The 27,388-nt window shown below is 40.0% G+C and overlaps 1 protein-coding gene across 1 annotated transcript in view; it reads left to right on the forward strand.

Moving 5' to 3' along the window:
* Positions 1-23,603, forward strand: part of HIVEP1 (HIVEP zinc finger 1) — a 34,442-nt gene extending 10,839 nt beyond the window's left edge. The window contains exons 3-7 of the mRNA XM_034060351.1: positions 2,875-3,008; positions 4,357-4,532; positions 9,083-9,187; positions 18,516-19,033; positions 21,868-23,603. Of these exons, the coding sequence (XP_033916242.1) occupies positions 2,875-3,008; positions 4,357-4,532; positions 9,083-9,187; positions 18,516-19,033; positions 21,868-23,034 (2,100 nt within the window). The 3' untranslated portion in view covers positions 23,035-23,603. The remainder of the gene's footprint in view (positions 1-2,874; positions 3,009-4,356; positions 4,533-9,082; positions 9,188-18,515; positions 19,034-21,867) is intronic.
* The last annotated feature ends 3,785 nt before the right edge of the window (positions 23,604-27,388 follow it).

The raw sequence follows: 27,388 nt of genomic DNA on the forward strand, positions 1-27,388 counted from the left end.
AGTAGCTAAATGCAGAAGATTCTTATATGTAAACTAGTAAAAGCTTAAGGAAATTGAAAACATTTTCCTCAAGTGGCTGTTTGCCTGTAGGAAAAATGTTTAGTGAATTTTCTAATCTGAAATTTGTAACTTTGATGGTTCAGGCTGCAAGCATGCTTTTTTTTCCAAGGGATGTTGTAAAGTACCAGAAGTATCAATTGAACTCTGGTCTCTGGGCAGCCCTAAGAGCAGGGTTTTTTTTCAGTTTTATACCAGTAATTGAAGACAGTGGAGTTAAATTGGAGCAAAATGAGTAAAGTAGAAATGAATCATGGTCCTTGTCTCTGTGGGAGAAGAGAGGCCTGTGTTAGAAACTGAAAGCATAAGTAATCGTGGAGAGGGATATTTTACAGTGCTGCTGTATTTCTACTCTTTCCACCAGTACATGTGGGGCTGGGGGGAATTTAAGGTCAGGTGTATTGAAGGATTTCCACATAAGAAATCCAGGCTCCTTAGAGACTGGCTGCTCTTTAATATTTGCAGAGGACCCAAGTCCTTTTCAGCATCATTTTGCATTTTTTTTAGCATAAAAAATGAACTTCTTTTTTTATGTTGTGAATTACCATTCCTGTAGATCTCTGTGACAGGAATCAGTGTTTGTATTAGAGCATCTCTGTTATAGCAGCATTTTACATCTTTAAGACACTGAAACAATTGCTAAAATAGCATATAACCAGTAAATTAAAGTAAATGAGTGGGAGGTATGTAGTAATTTGAACACCTATGTTAGGTTGTCTTATGTCTGTACGTAAACGTGTGTTAAAAAAAAGGGGGTAGGGGAAAATCCAAAGGTATTTGGCCTTATGTTAGTTTTTGCACTCTATGTGCTTAAGTTAATATACAATTTATTGTAACACAGTTTCACTATAATTCATATAACATCGTGGGCCAAATTTCTTTTTCCTTTGTCACTTCATTCTTGAAAATTAAATTTGGAAATAGTATTTAGGATTGGAAGATTAGCCATTTCAAGATTGCATTATTTTAACTGCTGGGAATATTTATGTGGTATGTGGTTTATTATACATATTCTGTATTGTCCACTACTCGTTTCTTGTTAAATTACAATGTCACCTTGCTACTTTTTGTTTGCAATGGAAACAAAAGCATTTCATGTGCCAGTAGAGTAGAGGAATTACAGCATGGCTGAGTTGCAATTACTGGAATAGGCTCCACTTCTGATAATTCTCATCCAGAATATCATCTCCTTTCAACTTGTATGAATGCTGTTAAAACATGCAGGGTGAAATTTCTTTCTTCCTACGCCCAGGCAGAGTTGTCATGTGTGCTTTGGTGGAACTGCTCAGATATTTGAAATTCCAGCCCAAATCAGGCAAGACTGTATGAAGAAGGCATTCAAATTGGAGTGGTACTTGCAGCCTGTGCGGATTCCACGGGCTTTGAATTAAATAAGATGCTTTTCCTCTGATCTGTATTCCTCATCAGCCACATTTCTCTTCAGGTGGGAAGTAAAGGCGGTGACTGAGGCTGTATGGTGCACTATGGGCAAGGATTGGGTGCCAGAGAGATGTCACCCTGCAATATAGATAAAGACCAGTGTAATTCATCAGTCATTTTAAGTCAGCCAGTGAAGTCATTCCTCTTGCCAACAGTTCGCAAGCTTGCAGCATTTTATAATGAGTAGAAAACATAAGGCCAGACTTCTTTTTTTTACCTCTCATCATTTTATTCACTTATCAATATGAACAAATGTGGTTAAGTGTGCCAGCTACGTGGGTAGAACAGTTTATAAATACAGCAGTAATAATCGCTGCCTAATTGGATCGTTCCTTCATTGTTGCCCATTTTATAAATATCCTAGACATGGAAAGAGTAGATTTTAATTGGCAAATGTTGGGGAACTCATCCTTCTTTTTTTTAATTCCTTAATTAATAATCAGGGGAGGTGGAGAAATGTATTTTTGTTCTGCTAGACAACTGGTACACGTTTTCATGTAATTTGGTCTGCTAGTGGGAATTAAGTGTGGAGTCCTGCTTTGGAAAGGTTCTGAAGCCCCTGTTATAACCTCAGCAAATTGGGAGCAATAAATTTCCACACTAAAACAGGTATATTTTTTGAAAAATACTAGCAATCAGAAATGTTACTTGTTAGTATCTTCCCTCGGTGCGCCCCTCCTTCCTACCCTTCTCCTCTTTACTGTGCTGTGGGAAAGCAGCTTCTGCCAGCCATGAGGTGCTGCTGGGTTCTTGGTTGGTGGGTGAGACCCGAGACCCCCAGAGACAGGATGGAAAGCAGTCAGGGAAGCCCTGCCCTGCTATGGCAGACACCAGGCAGAGGACAGCTGTGGCTGGGAATGCAATACTGAAACATCAAAATTTGAGAAGTGGGGAGAAGGCATGGGTAACTGGTTGCACACTGAAGTTTCCCTCTTTTTGTTAAATTGTGGGGAGCAGTGTATCATGCAGCTGCAGAGCCCCATCTGTGCAGTCCAGTTGCCACATTGAGGGCAAAGGAGTGAAGCTGTAGCTGTTCAGATAGCACCAGGGTTTGACTGTAAGCATCTTCTCTCTGAAGAAAGCCATCTGTGAACTAGAAAACATCACCTTCGTCTTCCCAGAAGAGATACCTCCTACTGCAGATTCAAAACATTCCTAATTTCCTATGTGCCATAATCTCAGATTTACCAGTCCACAAATAGTCAATGCACAGTAGAGAAGTTAAGCAAAAGACACTTTTTGTTTCATATCTTTATATTTTTCATAGGTTATTATAATTGTGGCTTTTGTGATGCTTTTATTCATCATAACTTGCAGGTTTGAATGGCATATGAAAGATACTCATTTTAATGATATGCATACCTCATTTTCTTTCAGCGAGCATTAAATAGAAAAAAATTGACTGCCACTGAATTCAGCAATAAGGAAAACTCTGAATCAAGCACTGAGCATGACAAAGAAAACTCCTTTATCAAAACTGAACCAAGAAGAGTTAAAATATTTGATGGAGGGCAAGTATTGTATTTTGTATGCTAGATATCATTGGGGAGATATTTTTTCCCCTGATTCTAGACTTTGCAGAGATGTTACTTCCTGTTTGATTTATTTCAACCAACCATTCCCATATTGTGGTCTGTGAATGTTGGTTTGTGTTTCCAAGAAAAATGGAGAGTCATCAGAAGCATGGAGCCATGAGAGTTAAGAGGAGGAGTAATGAAATAAAGACCAGTAGGCAATGCGATTAATTTTCTTTTCCAGAGGATGAACATTCATCAGCAGTAAAGGCAGCTGGATACAGCCATAGATGTAAATTATTTTCCTATTTTTCTCTTACATGATAAATAATACCTATTCTGCAGTATGGTTGTATAACTGTAGCTGGAGAGGATATAGTCCAGGGGCTAAGCAGCAGTCTCTGTCTGGCAGTTTGCTGTGGCATTCACAGGCTGGAGAACTCCTGATTTGAAAAGTGCATGGAAATATTTACTGAGAGCCCTTGCTCATGCACTATAATACTTTAAATCAGTTGCCTGATATGAATAACAGTTGTTATCCACAGTGTTGTGCTACATACAACATCTTTTAAAACACATTTTCTAGTAGAAGAGTGCCAGTGACACATCTAAAAATTCTGAGCATAAATGGTGCATATTTTATTATTCTTGTAACTTGTGTGGGCTCTAGGGCTTTCCACTTATTGGTGCCTGATGTGAATCCAGTCTAAACCAGCAGTTAAGCCATTACAAGCTGCCCAGGTAAAACATTGCTACATGTCTTTGCTCAGATGCAAATGTTGCAGCAACCGGGTCACAAAAGCTAAGCACTACCTTTGGCATCCTTGAGCAAAGATATGAAGGATGTAACTGAACCTCAGTGATTTTTTCCATCTAGAGATTTAAATAGGCTGAGTCCAGAGCACATTGGTAGGGGATTTTAAGAATTTTCCCATTGTCATAACTAGTATTGTTCCTTTTCTGCATCCACTGCCTCAAAGAGTCTCAAAAGTGCCTTTTTAAAGCTTCTGCATGGTGCCCAGACCTGCTTCCAAGAGCTGGCACTTTGAAAAAGAATCTTCTTGTGTTGCAAAGAGAAAATTTGAAGTATTTGGACGCTTAGTATCAGATGGTACCTTTCTTAAAAACGATGTAATGTTATTCCTAAACAAGCCCATGGTTACCTAGTGAAAAGTCTAGATAGACATTTAACAAATAAATGCAGAATTTGAGCAGAAAAATAACAAGATTGGTTTTGACAGACATACATTTTCATCTATTTGTATGAAATTCTGGTAGATTAGGGTTTCTAACTAGAATCATTTTCCCGTTACAACTGATTGCCTTACTCTTATGATGCTGTTAGGTACAAGTCAAATGAAGACTATGTGTATGTTCGGGGGAGAGGGAGAGGGAAATATATCTGTGAAGAATGTGGAATACGTTGCAAGAAACCCAGCATGCTGAAGAAACATATTCGCACACATACAGATGTCCGTCCTTACCACTGCAATTACTGTAACTTCTCCTTCAAAACTAAAGGTAGGGGTACTTTTCTGTGTATATTTCTCCCAGTTTTTCTTTTTATTTTATACTATAATTCTTTTTTTCTCCCATTTAGCTATTAATGAGCTAAAGAAGTTGTCTTTCTGTGGAGGTTTTTTGTGTAATGTTTCAGATATTTCTAGTTTCTGATTTCCTTCTTTTCCTTTGTCTTCTGTATGTTTATTCAGATATGTTTATTCACATCTTTACATGAATGAACTGTGGCATAACATGGTGGGTGAGAAACTGGAGTTGAAAAGGGAAATCCTGTAGGAGTATGATGAAAGTTAGGTGAACACAAGTGAGCTGATTAGCCACCCATCCTAGATAAGGATGGGAACACAGAATTTTAAGTCCCCAACAGTGTTCTTTTGGAGGTATGAGACTGACATATATTGTACTGCTGTTGGCACTTATCTTGTTGCTCAGGAAAAGAAATTGGCCTTTATTGAATTACTGTATTAAAATGTCTTTGAAGGACAAGGTTCACTGTCCGCTTGACCTTCTAAGACCCAAAGATGGATCCCTACTTTCTGAAGCCTGTTTACACAAGATACTTAAATTCATCCTAGTTTAAGCAGGTGGTATATTAAGCAGTGGTAGATCTAGGACTCAAGAGAAGTGAAACAGACAGGAGAAGTTCACAGCCAAACTACTTTCAGCGAAAAAATTCTAAGCAGTAAATTTTTTCTTGGCTCTCAACATCATTTAGCAGTAATCCCCCCAGCTGTAACCTCGGAAACATTTGTAAATTTAGTGGGTTTGAGACTGCTCGGCAATTGGGTGGAAAACTTCCAAGAAATAAGCCAGTGCTGCAGAAAGTGGGATGGATAGTCTTTACATGTGTCAAAACCTATCACTGCATCCTGACAGACTGGGTCATCATGTTGCTTTTAAGATGAAATTCCAGAGTGTGAATCCAGTAAATTCTGATTATAGGTTTTGCAGAGTAGGTATGCTGGCCAAGTTTGAGTAATTAAGTTCTGCCCATTGAAATTCTCCTTGGTTTCAGTTGTAGCATATACTTGTATTCGCTTCCTCTTCTGCAGTTGCTATGCCCAGCTGTTGCTATTACTGCTGGCAGAGTCAGTCACACAGTTGAGTGCTTGATGTTTGGCAAACCACAGACTTCATGACAGGATGGTATAGCCAGTAACTTCATGCAGTATGTAAAGCCAAGAATTTTGCTGCTGGTGACTTAATATACTCATATAGCTTCATAACAATTATTTTGAAATTTGGGGTGAATTACTACCTTAATTTGAAAAAAGGAATAAAGTACTCCATAACCAGGGAAGAGTTGCCATTTCCACCACTGTATTTCTCCCATTGAAATATCTCAAGCATTTTTTTGAGAGGCAGTGGGAAATGTAAGTATAAAGTGATCAGTTACGTGTAATAACATACATTGCACAAAAATCATAATTTACAGATTTCTGATCTACCCTTAACCTTTTTTTGACTCTATTTGCTGCTGTATTGCCTTTTCAAAGAAGGGAAAAGCAGCTTGCAGGGCCCCCTAGCAGTTAGACATTCACTTCTGAGATTCAGATTGAATATGTTCATGAGCTAATTTTGAATAAAATTAATCTGTTTATTTAGCTTGGCAATGAAAATGATGACAGTAAAAATAGAATCCATCAAATGCTAAAAGAGCTACAAGATAGATATGAACTTCCTGTTTCATGCAATAGTTTTCTGTCTACAGAAAGTCTACAAATTCTCTAGACTTTGAAGACCGAGTCACCCGTTTTCATACTTTGCCATAAACAAACGAGGGATATTTTACACCGGTGCAAAATTAATCATTATCTAGGATTTCCATCCTGCTGTATTATTTGCATGATTGGAGTGCTGCAATGGATGTCTACAGTCTCTTCAGAAGGGATAGACAAGGAAAAAGAGGTGGTAGAGTTGCATTGTATGTCAGGGAGTACATCAACTGCCTTGAACTCAATGTTGTGAGTGAGAAGGGTGAATGTTTGTGGGTGATGATCAGAGGGAAGGCCAACCGAGCAGATATCCTGGTAGGAGTCTGTTATCGACCACCCAGGCAGGATGAAGCTACGTATAAAGCGTTCTTCAAACAACTGGGAAAAGTTTCATGATCGCTTGCCCTTGTTCTCGTGGGGGACTTAAATCTACCACATGTCTGCTGGAAGTACAACACAGCAGAGAAGAAACAATCCAGGAGGTTCTTGGAGGTGTGGAAAATAACTTCCTAACCCAGCTGGTTAGTGAGCCAAGTGGGGGAAATATCTGGCTAGATTTGCACTTTGCAGAGAGAAGGACTGGTGGGTGATGCGATGGTTGGAGGCTGTCTTGGGCAAAGCAATCATGAAATGATTGAATTTTCAGTCTTTGGAGGAGTCAGGAAGGAGATCAGCAGTATCTCCACCATAGACTTCCAGAGGGTTGACTTGGGCCTGTTTAGGACACTGGTTGGCAGAATTACTCTTCAAGTAATTCAGAATGCAGGAGCAGGCAGGGAAGAGACCAGCCTGGCTGAACAGGGAAATACTGCTTGGAGTCAGGATTAAAAAAAGGGAGATTTATCACCTGTGGAAGAAGAGACAGTTACCCCATAAAAAGTACAAGAATGTTGTTGGGTTATGTAGAAAGTTAGAAAGGCAAAGACACAGACGGAACTAAATCTGGGCACTCCCATAAAAGATAATAAAAAGTACTTTTACAAATATATTAGCAATAAAAGGAGGGCCAAGGAGAACCTACATCCTTGACTGGATGCTAGAGAAAACCTAGTAACTGAGGATGAGGTAAAGGCTGAGGTACTTAATGCTGCCTTTGCCTCAGTCTTTAATAGTCACACCAGCCATCCTCAGGGTACTCGGTTCCCTGAGCTGGTTTGCAGAAATAGGGAGCTGATTGAAGTCCCCATGATTCAGGAAGAAGTGGTTAGTGACCCTCTGCTCCACATAGACATACACAAATCTATGGGGCTAGATGCGTTACACTCAAGAGTGCTGAACTACAGGCTGGTCAGCCTGGCCTCAGTGCCAGGGAAGGTCGCTGAGCAGATGATCCTGAGTGAGATGATAAAGCACATGCTGGAAAACAGAGGGATGAGGCCCAGTCAGCATGGGTTCATAAAGGGCAGGTCCTGCTTGAGCAACCTGATCTTCTACGATAAGATGACCTGCCTGGTTGGTGAGGAAGAGGCTGTGGACATTGTCTATTTAGACTTAAGTAAAGCAGTTGACACTGTCTCCTACAGTGTTCTCCTGGAGAAATTGGCTGCTCATGGCCTGGATAGGTGGATTCTTCACTGGGTTGGAAACTGGCTGGATGGCTGAGCCCAAAGAGTGATGGTAAATGGCATCACATCTAGTTGATGACTGATCACTAGTGGTGTCCCTCAGGGCTCAGTGTCAGGGCCAGCGTTGTTTAACATCTTCATTGATGAGCTGGATGAGTGCACCCTCAGTAAATTTGTGGATGACACCAACTTGGCTGGGAATGCCAATCTGCTGAAGGGTAGGGAGGCTTTGCAGAGGGATCTGGACAAGCCGGATTGGTGGGGTGAGTTGTATGAGGTTCAGCAAGGCTCAGTGAGGGATCCTTCACTTGGGTCACCATAACACCATGTAATGCTACAGGCTTGGGGAAGTGTGTCTGGAAAGCTGCTTGGCAGAAAAAGGTGCTGATTGACAGAGCTGAACATGAGCAGTTCATGCCCAGGCAGCCGAGGCCAACAGCATCCTGGCAGCAATCGTGTATCAGCACTAGTGTGGCCAGCGGGCCCAGGGCAGTGATCATCCCTTTGTACTTGACACTGGTGAGGCCACATCTCGAACACTGTGTTCAGTTCTGGGCCCGTCACTACAAGAAAGACTTTGAGGTGCTATAGCAAGTCCAGAAAAGGGGAACAAAGCTGTTGAAGAGCCTGAAGCACACATCTTATGAGGAGTAGCTGCGGAAACTGGGGTGGTTTAGTCTGGAGAAAGGGAGGCTCAGGGGGTCCTTATTGCTCTCTACAGCTACCTGAAAGGAGGTTCTAGAGAGGTGAGGACTGGTCTCTTTTTCCAAGTAACAAGTGATAGGACAAGAGGTAATGACCTTGTGCACGTGGGGAGGTTTAGACTGGATATTCAGAAGATCTTCTTCCCTGAGAGGCTGATCAAGCATTGGAACAAGCTGCCCAGGGAAGTGATAGAATCACTGTACCTGGAAGTGTTCAAAAAAACTGTGTAAATGAGGCCTTCAGTGATAATATTTAGTAGTGAACTTAGCAGTCCTGGGGCAATGGTTGGGCTTGATGATCTTCAAGGCTTTTTCCAGCCTACCTGATTCTGTGATTCTATGATCTCAGTAAAAAGCTTCATGAGATGTATCCAGAGACATTCCAGATGGTCAATTGACCTCAGCCCTTGATAGCTTGCATTGAGGGGCAAGGTTCTATCAAGTGTGAAATCAAATTTTACAGGTGGTTACAAATGTAGCTGAATAAGATACAGACATGTTGGGTATATATTTGTGTACAGTCATATAGTCACAGAACAGATAATTTTTTTTCATTTTTTCTTAAGGAAATTTAACCAAACATATGAAGTCAAAGGCACATAGCAAAAAATGCATGGATTTGGGAGTCTCGGTAGCCTTAATAGATGACCAGGATGGAGAAGAAGAATTTGGTAAGAAATTAAAATCATCTTTCTTTACTGCATTTTGTATTTATTTTGTCATTCCAGTTTCTTACCGTTTCATTTCCAAAGATTTTTAATTCTTCATAGTGAATAGATACAGAGATGAAAAACTTAGAAGCTAGTCCAAGGGAATAAGAAATGCTGGAAGAACTTTCACCTAAAGAAATGACAAGTATATGCTAAAGATAAATTGCTGCTGAATTTTTCACAAAGTGTTATGCAGTTTAACTTCAACAGTTTCACAGTTAAATATGACAAGACTGAAAATACCAGCAAAACAGCTGTTTGCCTAGAGAAAAAAAGGTAGCCAAATGGAGGGTTTCTTTGAAAATAGATGTGCATGTAATTGTCAAACTTTTGAGATGCACATTCCGTAAAAATTATCTCACTAACGTGCCACCAGAAGCACAAGTATGTTGCTGAGTGCTCTGCTAGGCAGGCTCTCTTCACCCAGTGTAGAGTTCTGTCGCCTTTCACAAACAATTAGGCATAAATCAACAGGTAGAAATAATTTAAAAATTACCAACATTATTCATCTTGACCTGTTCTGTTTCTCCATTAGTGATGAGAGTGTTATTGAAATGAATGTATTTGCTAATAATTGGGATTTTGCACTTCCCACATCTTGAGATGGCTCCGTTGAAGAAGAAATGAGATCAAGGACAGTCAAAGAGGGCCTAACTAGGTTTATGTGGGTTTTGCCCACCATAAGAAGGAAGATGTAACTGCACCAGGTGCAGTGAGGTAGCGAACAAGGTTGTGCATTAGGACTGTTTCAGATCTCGTCAAGTGTCAGTGTGGCAGTTCCATTTTCTTCTTCCTCCTGTTTCTCAGCAGGGAGATGAGTCGTGTCGCCTTGCCTTGTATTTTTCTTCTTTCAGTGGAATAGTTTATTAGATTGCAGATGAGGTTTTGTGAAAAGAAAGCAGTGGGGGTCTTTATTTAAACAGTAAAGGGCAAGAAAGATGAATGTGCTTGGTCCCATATGACAACAGCCAGCAGAATAAACGAATCAGCTTGAATCTAATTCTAAATAATGCTGGGAATATGACTCAGCTGGTATGATTCAGTGGTGTACTAGGTACAAAGAAACCTGCGTTTTCTCCTTTTTGACATTCTTCAATATAGTCCTTTTCAATAACCTAAAAGCATGGTCCCCCCTTTGCAATTTGAGGTACCAAATAAGTAACAGAAAAGGTAAGCAGCAGTACAAATTACTGTCCTTTTCTCACAAAGGAACAGTTTCCACTAACATTTCCAACATTCCCATGACACACAAAAAAAAAAAAGCAATTCTGTTCTGTAGCTTTTTACATTTTATTTAGTTTTATAAAATACATCTGAGCAGGGGGTTCCATTTCCTAGGAACTGCAAACATTTTACTGATTGATAAATTGATATTCCCAATTGCATATATTAGAAATTGCATTTGTGGTTATATTGTAATGGGAAATGTTTCAAATGTTAACAGAATTATCAGTAACATTTGGTAGAAGTAAGCCATTTCAAACATTTGTTGAAAGATTGCTTTTCTTTGGCTTTAAGACTACTGAAAGGAGAGAGAGACTATCTTTTTACGTATCGTGTGTGCATAACCTTAGTGTAAATATATTACGTATTCCTTGAACTATGTTCTTTGCTTCAGCACAGTAATTCCTTAACAAATTAAATATTCTATTTTGTAAAAAAAAAAAGGTAAGACAAACATTCAGCAGGTTTTGCTACATAATCCTTGAAATTCTGCCAGAAATTTTATGTTAAGATGTTTCCACACACCACCACATCACCCTTCAAAAAAAAAAATAGAGCAGGTAACACTTCTTGCTTTAACTAAAAACCTTAAAAAAAGCCAAGCTTACCAACTTAGTGATAAAATCCCTACCTTATCTGAATGATTTGGCTCAGGTACCCATAGTAAAACCAGATGTGCAGCACAAAGCTCAGCATTAAAGTCCTATCCGAGAAACAGGGTAATAAAGCCTGTGATAAACACACGTTTGCTGCAGCCAAACCAGTCCAGCATCCAAAAAAATCCGGCAAAGGGCATTGACTATTGTCCATGTAAATTCAGTGAGTAACTGTACATTTTTAAAATGTGACTTCATCCATCATCTCACCTTTCACACGTGAAAATATTTCTCCTGATAATTCAGAAACTTGCTTGTTGGCCCATTTCTAAGGCAAAAAGGAGAGGAAAAAAAAGTGTGATGTATTTGCATACAGGCTTTTTTAAATGTAGGTGGAACTGTTGCCCTTTCTGAAATCTTGTACATGCTAATTTTTTTTCGCTGTGTTTGAATGTGATTGAATATGTTTATTTTTTGAGGTGCCTAATGAGTCTGTTTACAAGGCAGCTTCAATCACCTCTTTGGATGCCCTTTCTCCAGGGCAGTGCAGCAGAGCTCATGTTGGGGCCAGCACCCCTTGTGCCAGGTCTGGGCTTAAGGGACAGTCCTGCCAGCAGTTACTTGTAAAGGAAAACGTGATGGGCCTTGGGCCACAAGCTTCACTCATGGTGTTAGTCTTTGGCTCCTTCACCCCTCCTCCCTCTGACGTGCATTGCTGACGGGTTTGTGTCAAATAATCCTTTTGGTGCTTTAAAAACTGACGTCTTTAAATGCATACATTTTTTACTGCAAGAGTTGTGTGGTTGTCAGAAACGATCTCTCTCTCAGAGAGTGGTCTGTCTGGTCCCATCTCTTTCCTCAGAGGAAGGCAATGTGAGATGCTGGAGAGGAAGGCACAGAAAATCTGATAAGAAATAACTATGACCTCAAAAGAAATAGATTTCTTCCTCCTGTAGGCTGTGTGAGATAGGCCTGTTTCCTGACCCACAGAATGTCTGCCTGCCTGTCTCTAGCTAATCTGTTATTTGAACACTTGGAATACTGATTATTCTTATGGTAATAAAAATGTCTTCACCCTTGCTTAAAACAACTAAGATGCATGTCTCTCACCAGACTTTGTATTAGGGAAATTATCCAGACATTTAACAAAGCCACCAACCTTTTATTTACTAAAAAATTTTCTGGTTCTATTTTTATGTTTTGCCTTGGGGTTTTTTAAAGCACAGGCCATCACAGTTATTTGAATATATAATCTTTTAGATTCATATGAGAAGTCAGCTTTGACCCAATAACAATATAGATTAATAGTATCATAGAACCAGAGAATAGTTATGGTTGGAAAGGACCTTAAGATCACCTTGTTCCAACCCCCCTGCCATGGGCAGGGACACCTCACACTAAACCATATCACCCAAGGCTCTGTCCAACCTGGCCTTGAACACCGCCAGGGATGGAGCATTCACAACTTCCTTGGGCAACCCATTCCAGTGCCTCACAACCCTAAGAGTATAGAATTTCTTCTTAATAATGCATGCAGATTGAATAAGGAGTGCAAAATTGTACACAGTCCTGATGGCAGAATGCACACATACACATACACACTTGCAGTCTATTTTTTCAGTAATCTGAGAAGCTGAAATTTTGTTGTGCTGTAGTGTCTAGGGAAAAAAGAAAGAGAAGCTCTCTAGCTGTCTGAGCCTATGTGTGATCAGAGCTTTTAACATAGCAGTCTTTGTAGTTGTCATCATTTGGGTATTAGTAAATACTTTCTGGCCTGGCTTTTTGTATTCAGAACCATTCCCTAGTCCATTTATCTTTCATCTTCTGCTCTGTGGAATTTTCTTGTCACCAAAATGCAGGGTCACAATGTAAGGAATGTTAATATCTGAATTAAATTGTCAGATGAGGTGAACTGTTTAGTGTGACAGACTGCAACTGGGGATATCCTCTTTGGCCACGTTGACCCAACATTTTGCTATTCAGTCTTAAAAACAGCAATAATTTGTCTTAAAATTTAAGCAGTTATAATCTTTAAAAGGGTCTCTATGGAGGAATTTTATCCCAAATATTACTTTACCAGTGGAAAGGCCTAATTGTAAGTTTCAGATATGTATTTATATACATATAGAAAAAAAAACATTTTTGCAGTATTAAATCTTTCTAAAGATACAATGGTTTCAAGTTAATTAGCTATATATTACTTATAGTAGATCTTAAGTGAGTTTCCATGGCTCTTCATTAGCTTAATCATAATTCAGGCTGTGTTTTTACTGCACCTGTGTTTAAGGAGTGAAAAGAAATTAAAATCCTTGCAACAGGATCCTCCCTTTGCAGATAGAATGAAAGGCTGGTTCTGTACAGCTTACAACAATTTGAATTTTTTTATCTTTTAATATCAGTGTCTAGTCTTCAACTAGATGTACATTAGAGCATGCTGGAGCCCTACAACACAGCCTGGAAATAGACTACCTAGTGCTAGGGTAAATTTACAATATGCATGTTGCTCAGGAAGGCTTAGGTGTAAATAATCTTTTTAAACAGGGGTTACTCTTACTTTTTGGTTAGTTTGACTTTGTTACTTTCCATACTCTAAGGAATGAAAATCAAAAGCCCACATGGGTTTTTTTTTCTGATTTCTGAGTAGCACTGGCTATTACCAGTCTGAATTTAACCCAGTAGATGTCACTGTGAGTCCTGCTTGATGGTGATGAGCAGTGGACAGTAGCTGAAGCAAGACTGAAATCAGTCAAGCAAAGCTTATGAACAGACGTGGAAAGACAGCAAGTTTGGATATAGATGCTAGTGCTGTTTCACAGTACTTAAAACATGTTTTACCTTTTTTAAAATGTAATTGAATGGTTACAGGACCAATACAATGGAAGAAAGGCAAGTCTGAGCTTGTAATTGCTTAGAAAAATAGAGTGTGCATTGATGATATACAGACCTTACTTTCAAATTAATGATAATACAGTGACATACTAAAAAATATTTCTGCTTTTATTGCCATGGTATGGGGTTTTTTTTTCCTAGAGTTTGATGGAGAATATATAACATGGAACAGATGCTTTATTTTAAAATGCTTTTATGTAGATATTAATCCCCAGCTGAAGATACTTCCACAATTTGAGATGATAAATGCTGCTTTATATTACTCAGATGCTAAGAGCCAGTAAATTTAAATTTAGACTGGCATAGATAGTGAACAGATCAACAGATGCTCAGTAAGTTATATCTTTATCTGTGCAAGCAGAGCTAATAGCAATCCTATAGTTATCTACGTGACTGTCCATTTGCTTTGGAATGTGTAAAACTTCAACAGTCTGGTCTTACATTTTCAGATCTTTCAGGTCTTCCTGCCAGTGAAAGAACAAAAATAAACATTTTGCTCTTTGCATGAACAATCTACCTAACCATGATTAAGTTATAACCAAATACAACTAAGTTATAAGCTGTTGAACTTTATCACTGGAGTTGATGCAGAAATTGCAGTCTGTAGCAGGGTCTGATAAGTCAGGTCATGTGATGTACTAATTGGTGATAATATCACAATAAAAAATACAAGCTGCAAGCTGAGATTTTGATGAAACTTTCTTTTAGTACTTTGCAGTATGGTGATAATTAGATGGCCATTGTTAAAACCATGTACAGTGAAGGACTCCAATAGGAAAAACTTTTAAAACAAAGTACTTTTTGTTTTAAAAACTTCTAAAACAAAGTACAAGGGGAAACCTATTTTTGTTACCTAATTCATAGGAGCATAACTGGAAAAAGCAGAAAAAGCAGTGGGTGGACTTATCAGCCTCACATGTTTCACTAATGGACATATTAGGATGCTGATAAATCCAACTAATGCTGTTGTGCTAAGGAACCTGGAGCTTTTTCTTTCTCACTTCAGGGTAAAATGTCAGTACTCCAAGAGCTTAGCCAACAAACTTATCAATACCACAACTGCAGTACGGAGCTGATTAATTGAGGACTGACAACAACAATAAATGAAAGGACTAAGATGATTTTTGCCTATGATTTGTATACATTTACTTCAATATACTGCATTAAAACCTCAGTTATTTGCTTAAATATAATTATAGCAGGCAAGCAAGCAAAATCTCCAATCAAAAGTTGTGTCCATATTTCTGTTACACCTTTATTTCCAGCTGTTACTAATTCTTGCAGAATTCAGTTCTGTAGCCAAAAGTTCCACTTTCTCCTATGAAGTCCAAGAAGAAGAAAGAGTCTTTCTAAGGGTTTAAAAGAAAAAATTGCAGGAGTTGACAAGATGATGAGAGAAAGACATTCCCTACTCTTCCAAAAACACTCTTTACAAAAAAATTGAGGCAGTCTTGAGCAGTCTTTCTGTTAAAATGGTGAGAGTTACAAATTTGAAAGAGAAGTAGCTTTCATAAGCCTTCACTTAATAGTGTGAAACCTTTTTCCCTGTTTTCTTTTTAAGAAAAAAAAAAACCTGTGAACTTTCATGCCAAAAGCAATTTCCCCATATGCTAGTGGTCTTTAAATTTATAACACATCCTTCATTCTAAAATATTCCACACTGTTTTACAACCTCATACAAAGTTAAACACAGAAGTGATTTTGTTCCCTTTGGAAATTGAGTCAGTTCTAGTTATATATATGTATCAGCTACGTAAGCATATGGTTATAATTGTACATATTTTAAGATAGGAATCAAAGAATTAATTTTTCCTCAATTAAAACTGCCAAGGAACTTTAGCAGGCAGTGTACAATTACCAGAATCGATCAGGGCCAGTGCTACTTGGTTAACAAGACAGTGCCTGGAAAAGAGTCTTTCATCACAAGGAGTGATCCCAGCCTCAGCTTGATGCCTCATATAGAGAAGACCTCATGACCTGCCTGGGTCTTCCACCACTTGAAACTCCAGCATCAGGTCCTTTGCAGCTCCGCTGATTTACAGCAATGCTTAACAGGATCACTGATCACTAAAGCTTGGGTACCTCTTGTTTCAGCAAATGTGCACACAGGTATAAATCCAGAGCAGAGTGTTCCTTTGTGCATTGCCTGAGCAAGCTAGTCGGGAATGTGTTTTTCTCATCTGATGTTTCAAAGTGGTGTGGGAGTAAGGGAACCACAATGATTGCTGTCACCTCGCCTACACTGCAGGCTCTGGCTACAGGTAACCAACCACGCTTAAATAGAAGCTGGCAAATGCACAAAGGGTGGAGGTAAACAGGGAAACAATAGAGGGAAATGATATCCCACGGAGTCCTGCATGTAAGGAATTTGTGTCCCACACACAGTTCCCTTTTTCCTTTCCAAGGTTTTATTCTAGAAAGCCAAGATGTATGCAGAAGATTTCTACATAAGCAGCATTTGCTAGTAAATCATGTAGCAGTTTAAATGTTGGTTTGAAAAAGGAGTTTCTTAATATAAACTAGAGCATTGTTTGATCTTATGTTTTCCTTACTTTACAAATGTGACAAGTCAATCTAATCATTTCAGGTAGTTTCTCTTGCCAGTGGAGACGGTCACTCATGATTGACATCAACTTTCACACAAAATGTGATTCATGTAGAGAGAGGGAGAAAAAATAATAGCAAGTAGGATTTCGCAGGGAATAGTTATGTGATGTTGGTAAAGAAGCCAGAGAGAGTCCAGACTGAATCCAAGACTTTGCAATGCCCTGTGCATTGTTTAAAGAGTTGCAGTAAATGCATAGGTCATCCTCTAGATGTCTCACATGAAGTCTTCAAGATCTGTTGCAGAGCCATCAAGGGAAATTATTTCTATTCAGAAATCAAACATATGTAGAGGTTCTAATGTTTTAGATATGTTTGCTTTGCAAATTAATGATGAAGAAACACTGTGTGAAGAGAAAAATTACAGAAGTATAAAAAAAAAAACAATTGAAAACTCCATGTGGCTTTGTTAATAATATTTCTAACAATCCTACTACCATTTTGTTTTAACGGAGCTTACTGGGTTAATTTTTCCACCAAAATGTATTTTTGTTTCTGAACAGCTTTATCTGTAGATGGGAATTATAAATGAAGAATAGTTAAAACTCTAAAACATACTTTTGTTAGCATTGTTCCAATGACCTGGAGGATTTGAGGTATTCTTAATAACATTTCCATTTCATGCCTGCAGAAATTCTATGATTTCTGTATTAAGTTAATGTACAAATTACTTTATAGTCAGAGGGGCAAAGTCATTATAGAGAGATTTTTTTTTCCCCAATAACTACTAGGCTCATTCCTAATTACATTGCTCATTTGAAACCATAAAGGCTTATAATGGAGGGTAGCTTATGGAGAGGTAGCTCAATTAAACCCATTTATTTTACCTGGAGTTCAAGATGCTTCTTTTGGTTTCTGTCACATAGCAACTGAAGGCATTGGTAGTAAATTCAGATTCTTTTAAGGGTCTGGGTCTGGGTTTGATTTTTTTTTTTTCAGAATTGTTCATGTTGCTGGTAAGTTGCTGTGTAGATTTCCTTAGAACAGGATCCCTGAGATTTTAACTAACCAGCCATCATTGCTTTTGCAGAGCCAAATGATTTTTATGCTGGTATTTTTTTTGGACAGCTCAGCAGACAGACCTTTAATCAAATATAAAATATTAGTGCATTCGAAGCATTTTGTCTTTTAGAAAATATGATCCGAGACAATCTGGCTTGGAGTCAGATACAGCAGATGGGATTTTCTGTCTCTTTACTAAGGATGAGTTTTTCTTTCCAAGATGTGATATAAAAGAAGGTGAGAAGCTGCAATATAGCTATATTTTATAGAGAAATTTACCACTAGACAGCAGTTTGACTTTATGATTTGAAATCAAGGAGGGCTTCTTCATGTGAGCATGTGCTCATATGAGCAGTTTCATGCATAGGTAAGTTTTGAGAGGATGAAGGCCTCCCAGGATATCTTGGGTGACTTCTTAATAAACCTTTCAAAACATTAGCAAAGTGAAGAAATCTGGTGAGGTCTAATTTTGGTCTCTTTTGCCTGTTAAGGAGACAGATTCCTGACTAACAGCCTCCAGTCTTTCTGTTTGCATCCTTCAGAAACCTTTGCAGCAGTGATTTATATTAGGTACAAGGACACCCACTTATGAGTCAGAACCATCTAGAGAATATCCCACCGCTAAGGTTGGCAGACCAGCTTTGTATGTCATCACTGGGAAATTAATGAACCGGGAATCTGCTCACTTCTCCCCAGGTGAAAGAGTGAAAGGTGACTTGCAGCAAATGGTTATAAATGGTTATAAATGGCTTAAAAGCAAACAGCTGGATCTAGAAGGTTAAAAACAACATGGATGTACACTGGAAAATAAGACCAAAAATGAAAATTTTCCCTGTTGTTTTGATGGAATGGGTTGTAACTGAAAAAATGCATGTGCCATGTGTTATTTTGGTGTTTCTAATTACTCCCTTCCACCTCCTTCCCAACCTATCCAGGACCTTCATTGGCTTACCTTCTAATTCCCACTTTTGTAGGTGAGAAGCAACGATTTGGCTATGACCGGTCAGGATATGATGTGGAGGAGTCTGATGGTGCTGATGAAGATGAAAATGACAATGAAGATGATGATGAAGATAGCCAGGCTGAGTCAGTCCTATCCACAACCCCCTCGGTGACAGCTAGCCCCCAGCATCACCCCTCTCGACATGGCCTGCAGGATGCTGGCAGCACGGATGAAGACATCAGACTTCCAGACTGTTTTGGTGGGGTTCACACAGACTCTATGGATGGTCTGCCAAAAGCATTGCTCACAAAGATGACAGTCCTTAGCACGGCACAGTCGGTTAGCAGGACCTCCAGGTCACCAGCAGAATTCACCCATCAGGAAGCACATGAGGATAAAGCCCAGGAAAGAGGAGTGGCACCCTGCAGTGCTAGTGCAGCCCTGGTAGATGTCGCTCCTACATCTCCAGGTCGCCAGATGTCTGTGGATTACCCAGATCCAGAAACAGCCTTGGGCCACTCCTTAATATCAACTGCAGCTCTTACAAAGGTAAGAGTGTCTGATTCTGGGGAAAGAGCATGATTTTAAATCCTCCTTTTAAAGATATTTTGGGAGATTTTTCAAATATCAAAATGTTTGGCTTTCCCTTTAGCCTTAGAGTTGGCTGATGAGTCTTTAAGAAGCATTGAAAGTAATCAAAGCACAGATGTGTAGGACTTTAGAAGCAACAATGTTGTAGGAGCACTGCTTTTCACATTCTTTATTTTGACTGCATTCTCCTTGAAAGGATTAATTGTATACAGTCGTTTCAGCTGAAATTTGGAGCTGGTAGATTGTCTTACAAATAAGGGCTGTAACAGATACTTGGAATGAACATACGGTGGTGAAGTTTTCAGAGTAAAGTGGTAGAATTCAGAAGTCATTTCTCTCTGAAATATGAAGATAGAATCGTAGGTAATTCTCAAGGGAAATTAGTCTAGTCCCAAGGGAAATTAGTTTAGTCCCAAGGGGTTTTGCTTTATCACCATAAAAAAATTGCGCAGTTGTTTATCTCTCCTCCAAATATGCTTAGTAGCAGAACTAGAAGGAGCACCAGATGTTCAAGGAGATTGTCCTTGCACAATAACAAAAGGAGAGGGAAGCTCAGGACTGAGACCTGAGCTCTGTTTTTCTCCAAGCTGAAAGAACATTTTAATCAGAAAAAGATCCGTTTTGCCCATGCCTATTATAGACACACAGTGCTTCAGAGCAGTGTGCGGAAGGATGAGGTCAGACTATATGCAAGGCTGCAGGGATGTTCAGTAATTTTGGTGACTGTTGTCTTTAAAGCTCTGCTGAGGAAATCACAGAGGAAAACTGGCAGGTGTTAAGCCTTTAACAGTATTTTAATGCAATATTTTAATGGGCTGTAATGGGGATGGTACAAGTCACATACCTGACTGACCCTAAGGGTAAAGTTTTGATTTCTTACTGCAGAACATGAAGGTACTAGAGCTATACAGAGTAACACTCAGGTAAATGTGATGCAAAGTGTAGTTTAAATGTAATTTAAATAAAGAAGAAATTACTGCTTTATGTGTGATGAATGCAGTATTTACAACTAGTATATGCATGCACTTATAGAAAACTAAGCAGCAAGAAATTTTCAAAAGCATAAACAGTAAGTAAGAATTTCATTCTGGTTTAAATACTTACTGGCTTATTTCTTCCTTAAAAACCTGTATTACTGGATTTCTTTCTTACAATATTTGAGATAGTGAAGTGTTGACAAGAAGAAACAGTAATAATGATTGCTATATGGCATTGCTTGGCATTGTTTGCTTCATTCTTCCTCGTAGAACCGTGAGTCTGTGTGGCAAATGTAAATCGGAGCAGTTTTGTAGTATGGTGGAGAATAAAATGAATGGTCTCTAATCACGGTATATGCCTGCCACAAAAGGGGTAGGATCTTAATATTTGGATTTGGGGTTTCAGTTGTTGCCAATGGATACCAGAAGGACACTTGACTGAGTATACTCCCTCATTGAACAGAACCACTGAAGCCCCAAGAAAATATTCACGCAATTAACAATGTTGAAAGGCCTTAATTAATATAGCTCTAATAATTGTCTACATCAATATCCTTAGGGAAAAAAATAAAAGGCTTCTAAGTAATACAAGGCAGTAATTCCTCTCCAGACTACCACCTACTTTCCCAGACCAAAAGAAGTGGCAGCCGTGTCTGATGGCTCGTCTACAGTCTGTTTCTATTGTGAATGGTTGTGGATCCCACTTCTTGCAATCAAGACAAGGGTCAAGACAGCTCAGGAAGGCTGTTGTATGTTCCTTCAAAAGCATCCATACCAGTTTATCAGGATTTCTTGTGAGGTGTCAGACAGGACTTAATTCTAAGAAAGATGCTGGCTTCCTTCTCACACCCATCTTCCCATTTAGACTGGTTGGCACTGCATAGTCAGTAAATCATATTCTACTTTAACCCATATATTTCATACCAGCAGTTTTCAAAGGCATTACTGTTCATGTTTCTTTTTTTTTTTTTGCCTGCCCTAGAGATTTGTTGAGAATTTGGTCAAAATCACAGAATTAGCACTTAGGACTATATGAATAAGTAAGATTCCTTCACTCTGTGCGTTGTGAATATGCCTAAAACTGAAAGATAATGAGAGACTGCAATTGCGATTTAAGACTTCTTGGTTTAGGAGTTTTTAGGAAGGGAGCTGCCAGCCTTGGTCATTCATATAGGCTATATGAGAAGAAAAAGGAGCATACAAATATGATTGTTAGTCCAGGTGTGTGCATCAAGCCATGGTGAGCTGAGGCAGATGTGGGTCCCACATCTCACTCCAGTATCAGCCTGTCACTTCTGCCTCTGCAGGCGCACTGTAGTTGTCATCCATCTCTTGTCATTGTATATTGCCCATCTTCCACGTCAGAAGAACCTACAGGCAGATGTGCCATGATGCTGCCTCTGCTTGCTGGAGGCTCTAATGCCTCCCAGAGAGGAACCCAGTGCATCAGAAATGCCAGCTTACACTTCTTGCCTGAGGTGATTTCCACAGAAAACAGTTATCCAAAGCCTTCTCACTCCTTAAAAAAACACAAAGGATATGCAGCAATGTTTTCAAGTACTAGTGTTCAAGAGAAATTAGCCTCTCCTAATTAGGAGAGGAAAATTCAATTAGTGGGTGAGGAAGGAGCTGGAAAAAGAAAGGAAGGAAATTAGTTCATTGTTCAAGCTGGGCAGTATATATTGTGACCCAGTTTGTTGTTGTTTTTTCTTATTAAGGGAGTGTGGGAAGCACTCGGCAGCTACCTTGTGTTTTCATTTCACTTGAGGATAGCGGTGGCCAATGCACTAACATGCCTGTGTTGTTCTCTCCCAGAGCACACCCTCCATCAGCTCTCCCTCCTCGCCAGTGGACCACAGCATGCAAACAGCACCATTGCCCTACGCAGAAATCCCAGAGGAGAAGTTATCCGGGTGCCTGCAGCCCGCTGCCGAGCAGAGGGCTCCCCAGACTCACCTCTTCAGCCACCTCCCCCTGCACTCACAGCGGCAAGCCAAGGTTCCCTGTGGCACAGTCGGGGGGATTCAGGTGGTCCCCGCCGGCCTGGCCACCTACTCCACCTTTGTTCCCATCCAGGCAGGGCCAGTTCAGCTCACTATCCCTGCTGTTAGTGTGATTCACAGAACTACCAGCGCCCTCAATGAGACGGGTGGCATGGCCGCCAGTGCCACTGCGAATCCCGTGGGAGTCGCCGAGGTGAACAGCGTGGTGCCGTGTATTCCCATCGGCCAGGTGAGCCTGCCGGGCATCCAGGGTCTCGGCACGCCCAGCCTGCAGCCTCTGCCCCAGCTGGGCATGGAGACAGTGAACATCTTGGGCCTGGCTAACACAAACATCGCCCCACAGATGCGCCCTTCGGGAATCACCCTGAATGCCGTGGGCCTCCAGGTTTTGACCGCTGGTGCTGCCCCGCAGGGCAACCCCAGCCCACAGGCCCACATTCCTGGCTTGCAGATACTGAACATCGCCCTGCCAACCCTCATCCCCTCCGTCAGCCCCGTAGGTGCCGAGGGGCAGGGAACCTGCGAGGTGCCTGCCACAGGCAGCAAAGCCTGCGAAGCCCAGCTGGAGCTGGCTCCTGTCAGCTTCCCTGCATCTGAGGTTGGCCAGGCTGGCAGGGATGCTTCTCCTCAGGCAGCAGCCAGTGGCCAGCGGTACGGTGGGAAGAGCCATCCCGAGCCCACCCCGCTGATCAACAGCAAGCGACCCGATGGCACAGGGAAAGCAGATCCTGAAAAGACTGACCTCACGAGTCCCGCCAAGCCAAAGCACGACGTCCCGTCCCTGCAGGTGAAGAGGGCTGCCCTGGCAGAGCCCCGCTCCAAGGCGAATCCCGACGCGTTAACCAAGTCCCCGGTCCACCGAACTGTGTCCCCGGACAGACAGGTACACAGGCCAGCTGCCTTACCCCGGCAGCAAAACACGGTGCAGTTTAGCGATGGCAGCAGTGACGATGAGGATAGACTTGTGATAGCAACTTAGTTTTTGTTTTTCATTGTGTTTTCATTTTTTGGGGTATTTTTTTAATAACACTTACAGGTTTCTTTGCAAACCTTCCTTTCCTTAAAGCACATTTTTCTGACACAAACTCATTACTAATCTTCGTGCAATCATGAACTCTTGACCAATAATTGTTGTTTCTTGTCAGCTCCAGCCATTTTTGTACATGTTGTATAGACAATTGTGCCTTTTTGGAGTTTTATGTTTAGAAACCTGTACAGATTGTTGAATATATATATATATAATATATATATATAAAATATGTATATTAAAACCAGGTAGTTGCTTGTGTTCAGTAAGTAAACATCCTATGTCAGATAAATAAAGGATTAAATTATATGTTGCACTGTTAAATGTAAATTTTTATGGCTGTGGGACAAAGTTTCTGTGTACAGATCTAGTATGTAAAACTCCGTATTTATTGTATCCATATTAGTCTTGGAAAAGGGTCTGTCCATCTTTCTTGTGTAAGACAGTAGCTTTACACTTAAAAGAGAAATACAGTATCTGTGTTATGAAATATTACAGTAAAATTTTGTTTACTGACTTTACCATTGTTTATGTTGTGCCTTCTTGATGCAGCCTGGTAGTTGGAGAGGTGTTTCATTTGTTCCTTTTAATACACTCCCAGCTGCGTCCAGCTTGAAAGGATCTGATGGTGATGTGTGCCCCCATGGTTTAACCTGCCACGAGAGACACAGTATGCTCTTCATGATTACTTGGAGCAAAACCTTCCATTCCAAAACATCTGGTGGTGGCAAAGTGGGGAGGGAGTCCTTCAGCTTTTAGCAGAGCAAGCATCCATCCACCTCGTGTTTTTTAACACTTCCTAGCTAAAATTTCAAGACTATTTGAGGGAAAATAGCAAAAGGGTCAAGATGAAATATTTTTTCTTTGTAATCTTGAACTATAAAACCACTTTTTATTGACATTAAAATATTGTTACACAAGAAAGGAATAATTCTTTGTGTGTTCTTAATTGCAAAATCGGACATAGAGTTGGTGAAAATGCCACTGTTGTAATGAAGATTTGGCATTACTGATTACCATCAACTTATTATGAGACTGTATTTCAGGTGATGCTCATTTACAGGTAGACAAAGCTAATTTGTGCCTGAATATGGCTTTGTCTTATTCATGCAGAGGGGGGGGAAAGGGCTAGAGGTTTTACATATACAACTAATGTGCTCTTATGTCAACAGACTTGTCGTTATGGGCATACAAGATATGGGTGGATTCCAACATAATGAAATTTAGTAAAATTCTGTTTGCACATAGTGAAAACAATTTAAAGGTGTTCAACTACTGCAGGAGGTAATTCTCATAAGTCACAGGGCTACACATTCCTGAAAGTTCCAAACTGATCTGGGATTTGTGCTGAAATTTTTAAATAGAATTGGTTTTCTGCTGTGTCCTTATATCACATTCTCATGGTAGTTTGTAAAACCATTTTTACCACCAAATTCCAGTACAAATCTGGAAGATACAAACTTAAAAGCATGAGCACGTTTATGGAAATAGCAAGGTTGAGTGCATAAAAAGCAGCTGGAAGAAAAGGGTGGGAAGCAGATCTTGGAGGAAAAAAAAATCAGGAGTGAACCTGAATGTGAGCCGGGCTGCACTGTTCACAGATTAACTCCTGTACCCAGCTCAGAGAAGTAATTCATACCTTGTACTGCTCATATTCAAGAACAGCACTATCCTAGATCCATTTTTAACTTTACATTGGCTTTTGTACTATACTCACATTGTACTCATTACATTATTCCATTACAGTGTTGTAAAACTGTAGGCGATATTGAATGAGCTTTATTAACTTTCAGAGAGAGCACTTCAGTACAGAGAAAATCATTTATATTACTGTGATTATCAGCCAATTGTACTAATCCAGCAATTAGAAACGCACGTACTAGAAAGGAGAAATTACTCTCGTCTCAGACATGAATGTTGGTGTAATTCCTTACTGTGCAGAGCCTCACTGAGGGCACGAGCACTTGAACCACAAAGCACTCTCAACTTGCATTGAACTTAGTGAGAGTTAAGAGTACTTGGCACCCCACAGTATTGGACTTCAAGTGTCTTATGTGCAACCACTGTGTAAAATGTCACTGTGCATTTGTATGTTCTTTTTATAAACATGTAGTGATGTCAACGTGTCATACATCGTTAACAAACTTGAATTTACCTGAACCAGCCAAGGTTAAAACAACTACATTGCTGCATTACATATGCTCTGAAACTTTTGTTAGCAGAATCAGGTGATGGTTTGTAGTTAATCAACTCAAGAAACTTTGCATCAGTTTTAACTTCTTTAAAATGGACACTTACACTTGCCTGTAAACTAGAACGATGCTTATTGAGGATGACTGGATTAAGTTGGTTTACAGCAAAGTAAAACTCTCCAACATTTTGAATGCCATCAAAAGTTATTACCATTTTTCTGAGTTTTATAAGGAAGACATAGGTAAGAAATAGCTCTTCCACATTCCCCAAGGTCCTAATTTGGCTAACCATTTAGAAAGTCCAGCAATTTACTGTATACACATCTGAAACATTTACTTGACTAGCAATTTGTGGTGTGCTCATGTTCTAAGGATTAGTTCCAGGAAGTCACTAACAGAAAATTCTATCTGATGAATCAGATGATCTTTATGTGCCTCTTTTCTATTGTAGGTGTTTTGAAGACAAGGTCAAGAAATGGAAGCAGTATCTTGAAGAATAACAAGACAACAGATATGCCATAAAGAGGAATGTTAAGGCGTGTGTCATTTGGTAAGTTAATAGCAGAACAATAGACAGGACCAAGAGAATGGGTACTGATCGATAGTGAGCAGTCATCATACTTAGCCAGGCAAAGCAGATGAGCCATGTTTGAAGCTGGATGTCCACTAACAACAAAAAGATTAGTGGGTAGTTGCAGATACATCTAACCTTGTTCAGATAGAGTTGAGAGGAAAACACACTTTTCTAGAAGATAGGTGTTTGTGGTTCTGAACATTATATTGTTTCCCTTCCCTCTAGCATGTTTCCAAATGGATGTTCCTTGAGGTGCTTCACACCTTGTGCAAGAGGGAAAAAATAAACTAGCAGTATGACCGCAACTGAAAGGTTAAAACCCTATACCTCTTCTCTGTTAGTGTCTAGCAGTTCATTTTAATCGTGTGTGTAAACAACATCTAATCTGTAAGTCAGCATACACAGGTGCCTGTGTACATACACAGGCACAAGCCTGTGACCAGTGTTAGCAGTTACATTTTCATTCTGAATTAATTCATTTTAAATTGGCTTGTATCATTATTCTCTGGTCCAGTCATTAGTGACTGGGAAATGGCACTCCCACATTTCCACAAGGATCCTCCTGTTCAAATCAGTAGCAAGGATCTCAGAGAATTTGCCAGTTCAGGATTAGGCTGCTCTTCAAATGGTGTAAATTATCATAGCTGAATTGGAGTAAATAGCACTGGGGCAGTTTACTCAGGGATCAATTTTTAACGACTGTCAGACACCCTCTGGCAAATCCAGCACAGCTGTTTAAACATTAAAAGGCCAGAGCAAGTGTTGCTCCTCAGTGCATGCAGGCACAGTCTGACATCGTCACACAGCCTGTTCTCACTTGGGGGGGTGCAAGCAGGTGCAAGCTAAAGGCTGGGTACAAATACAGTAAGGACATGGCATTGAGCTTCTGTGAGACCCATGTGAACGCTTCCCTGGTAGCTGACAAAAGCCCTCACTAGAAAGGGAATCGACCAGTGGCCTGAAGCTTTTATCTTTCAACTCAGACCTTGATTGATCTTTCATTGCAATATGTGATTTCTTATTGCAGTATGTGATATTTGCTGGTGATGCAGGTATCTGATATTGAAGGTGGTGTGTTTCCTTGCCGTCTTTATGACAATATTGGGTTTGGAATGTAGACTCATTAAATGTGCCTACCTTCCCCACTTGGGCTTTAATAAGCTACAGCATGACCTACCTGTCACTTCTGAGGACAAGACCTAAACCAGAAACAGCCTCTTTTGCAGTAACTGGCCTCAGATCTGTAGCATTACATCCCCAGATGCAACTCCCAGCTTGAGGGCCATAGCTGAAATAAAGCAAGCTTAGTAAGTTCAGAGATAGCCTGCATTGATTACTGCTGGTGTTCACATGTTTGCTCCTTTCACTTCTCAAGTAAGTTGCTATAGCTTCAGGTTCCTGTAAATTATGCCCTGAGGCTAGAGCAGCCCACAGTTGATCCACATCAGCCAGTCCCCTGCCAGAATGTCTGACAATGCTGGTTTGCACACTAGCAAATTCAAATGCAGGTCACATGTGTTTCATCTTAGACAATGTACTT

The sequence above is a fragment of the Melopsittacus undulatus genome, chromosome 1, assembly GCF_012275295.1.
Source record: "Melopsittacus undulatus isolate bMelUnd1 chromosome 1, bMelUnd1.mat.Z, whole genome shotgun sequence".
NCBI lineage: Eukaryota > Metazoa > Chordata > Aves > Psittaciformes > Psittaculidae > Melopsittacus > Melopsittacus undulatus.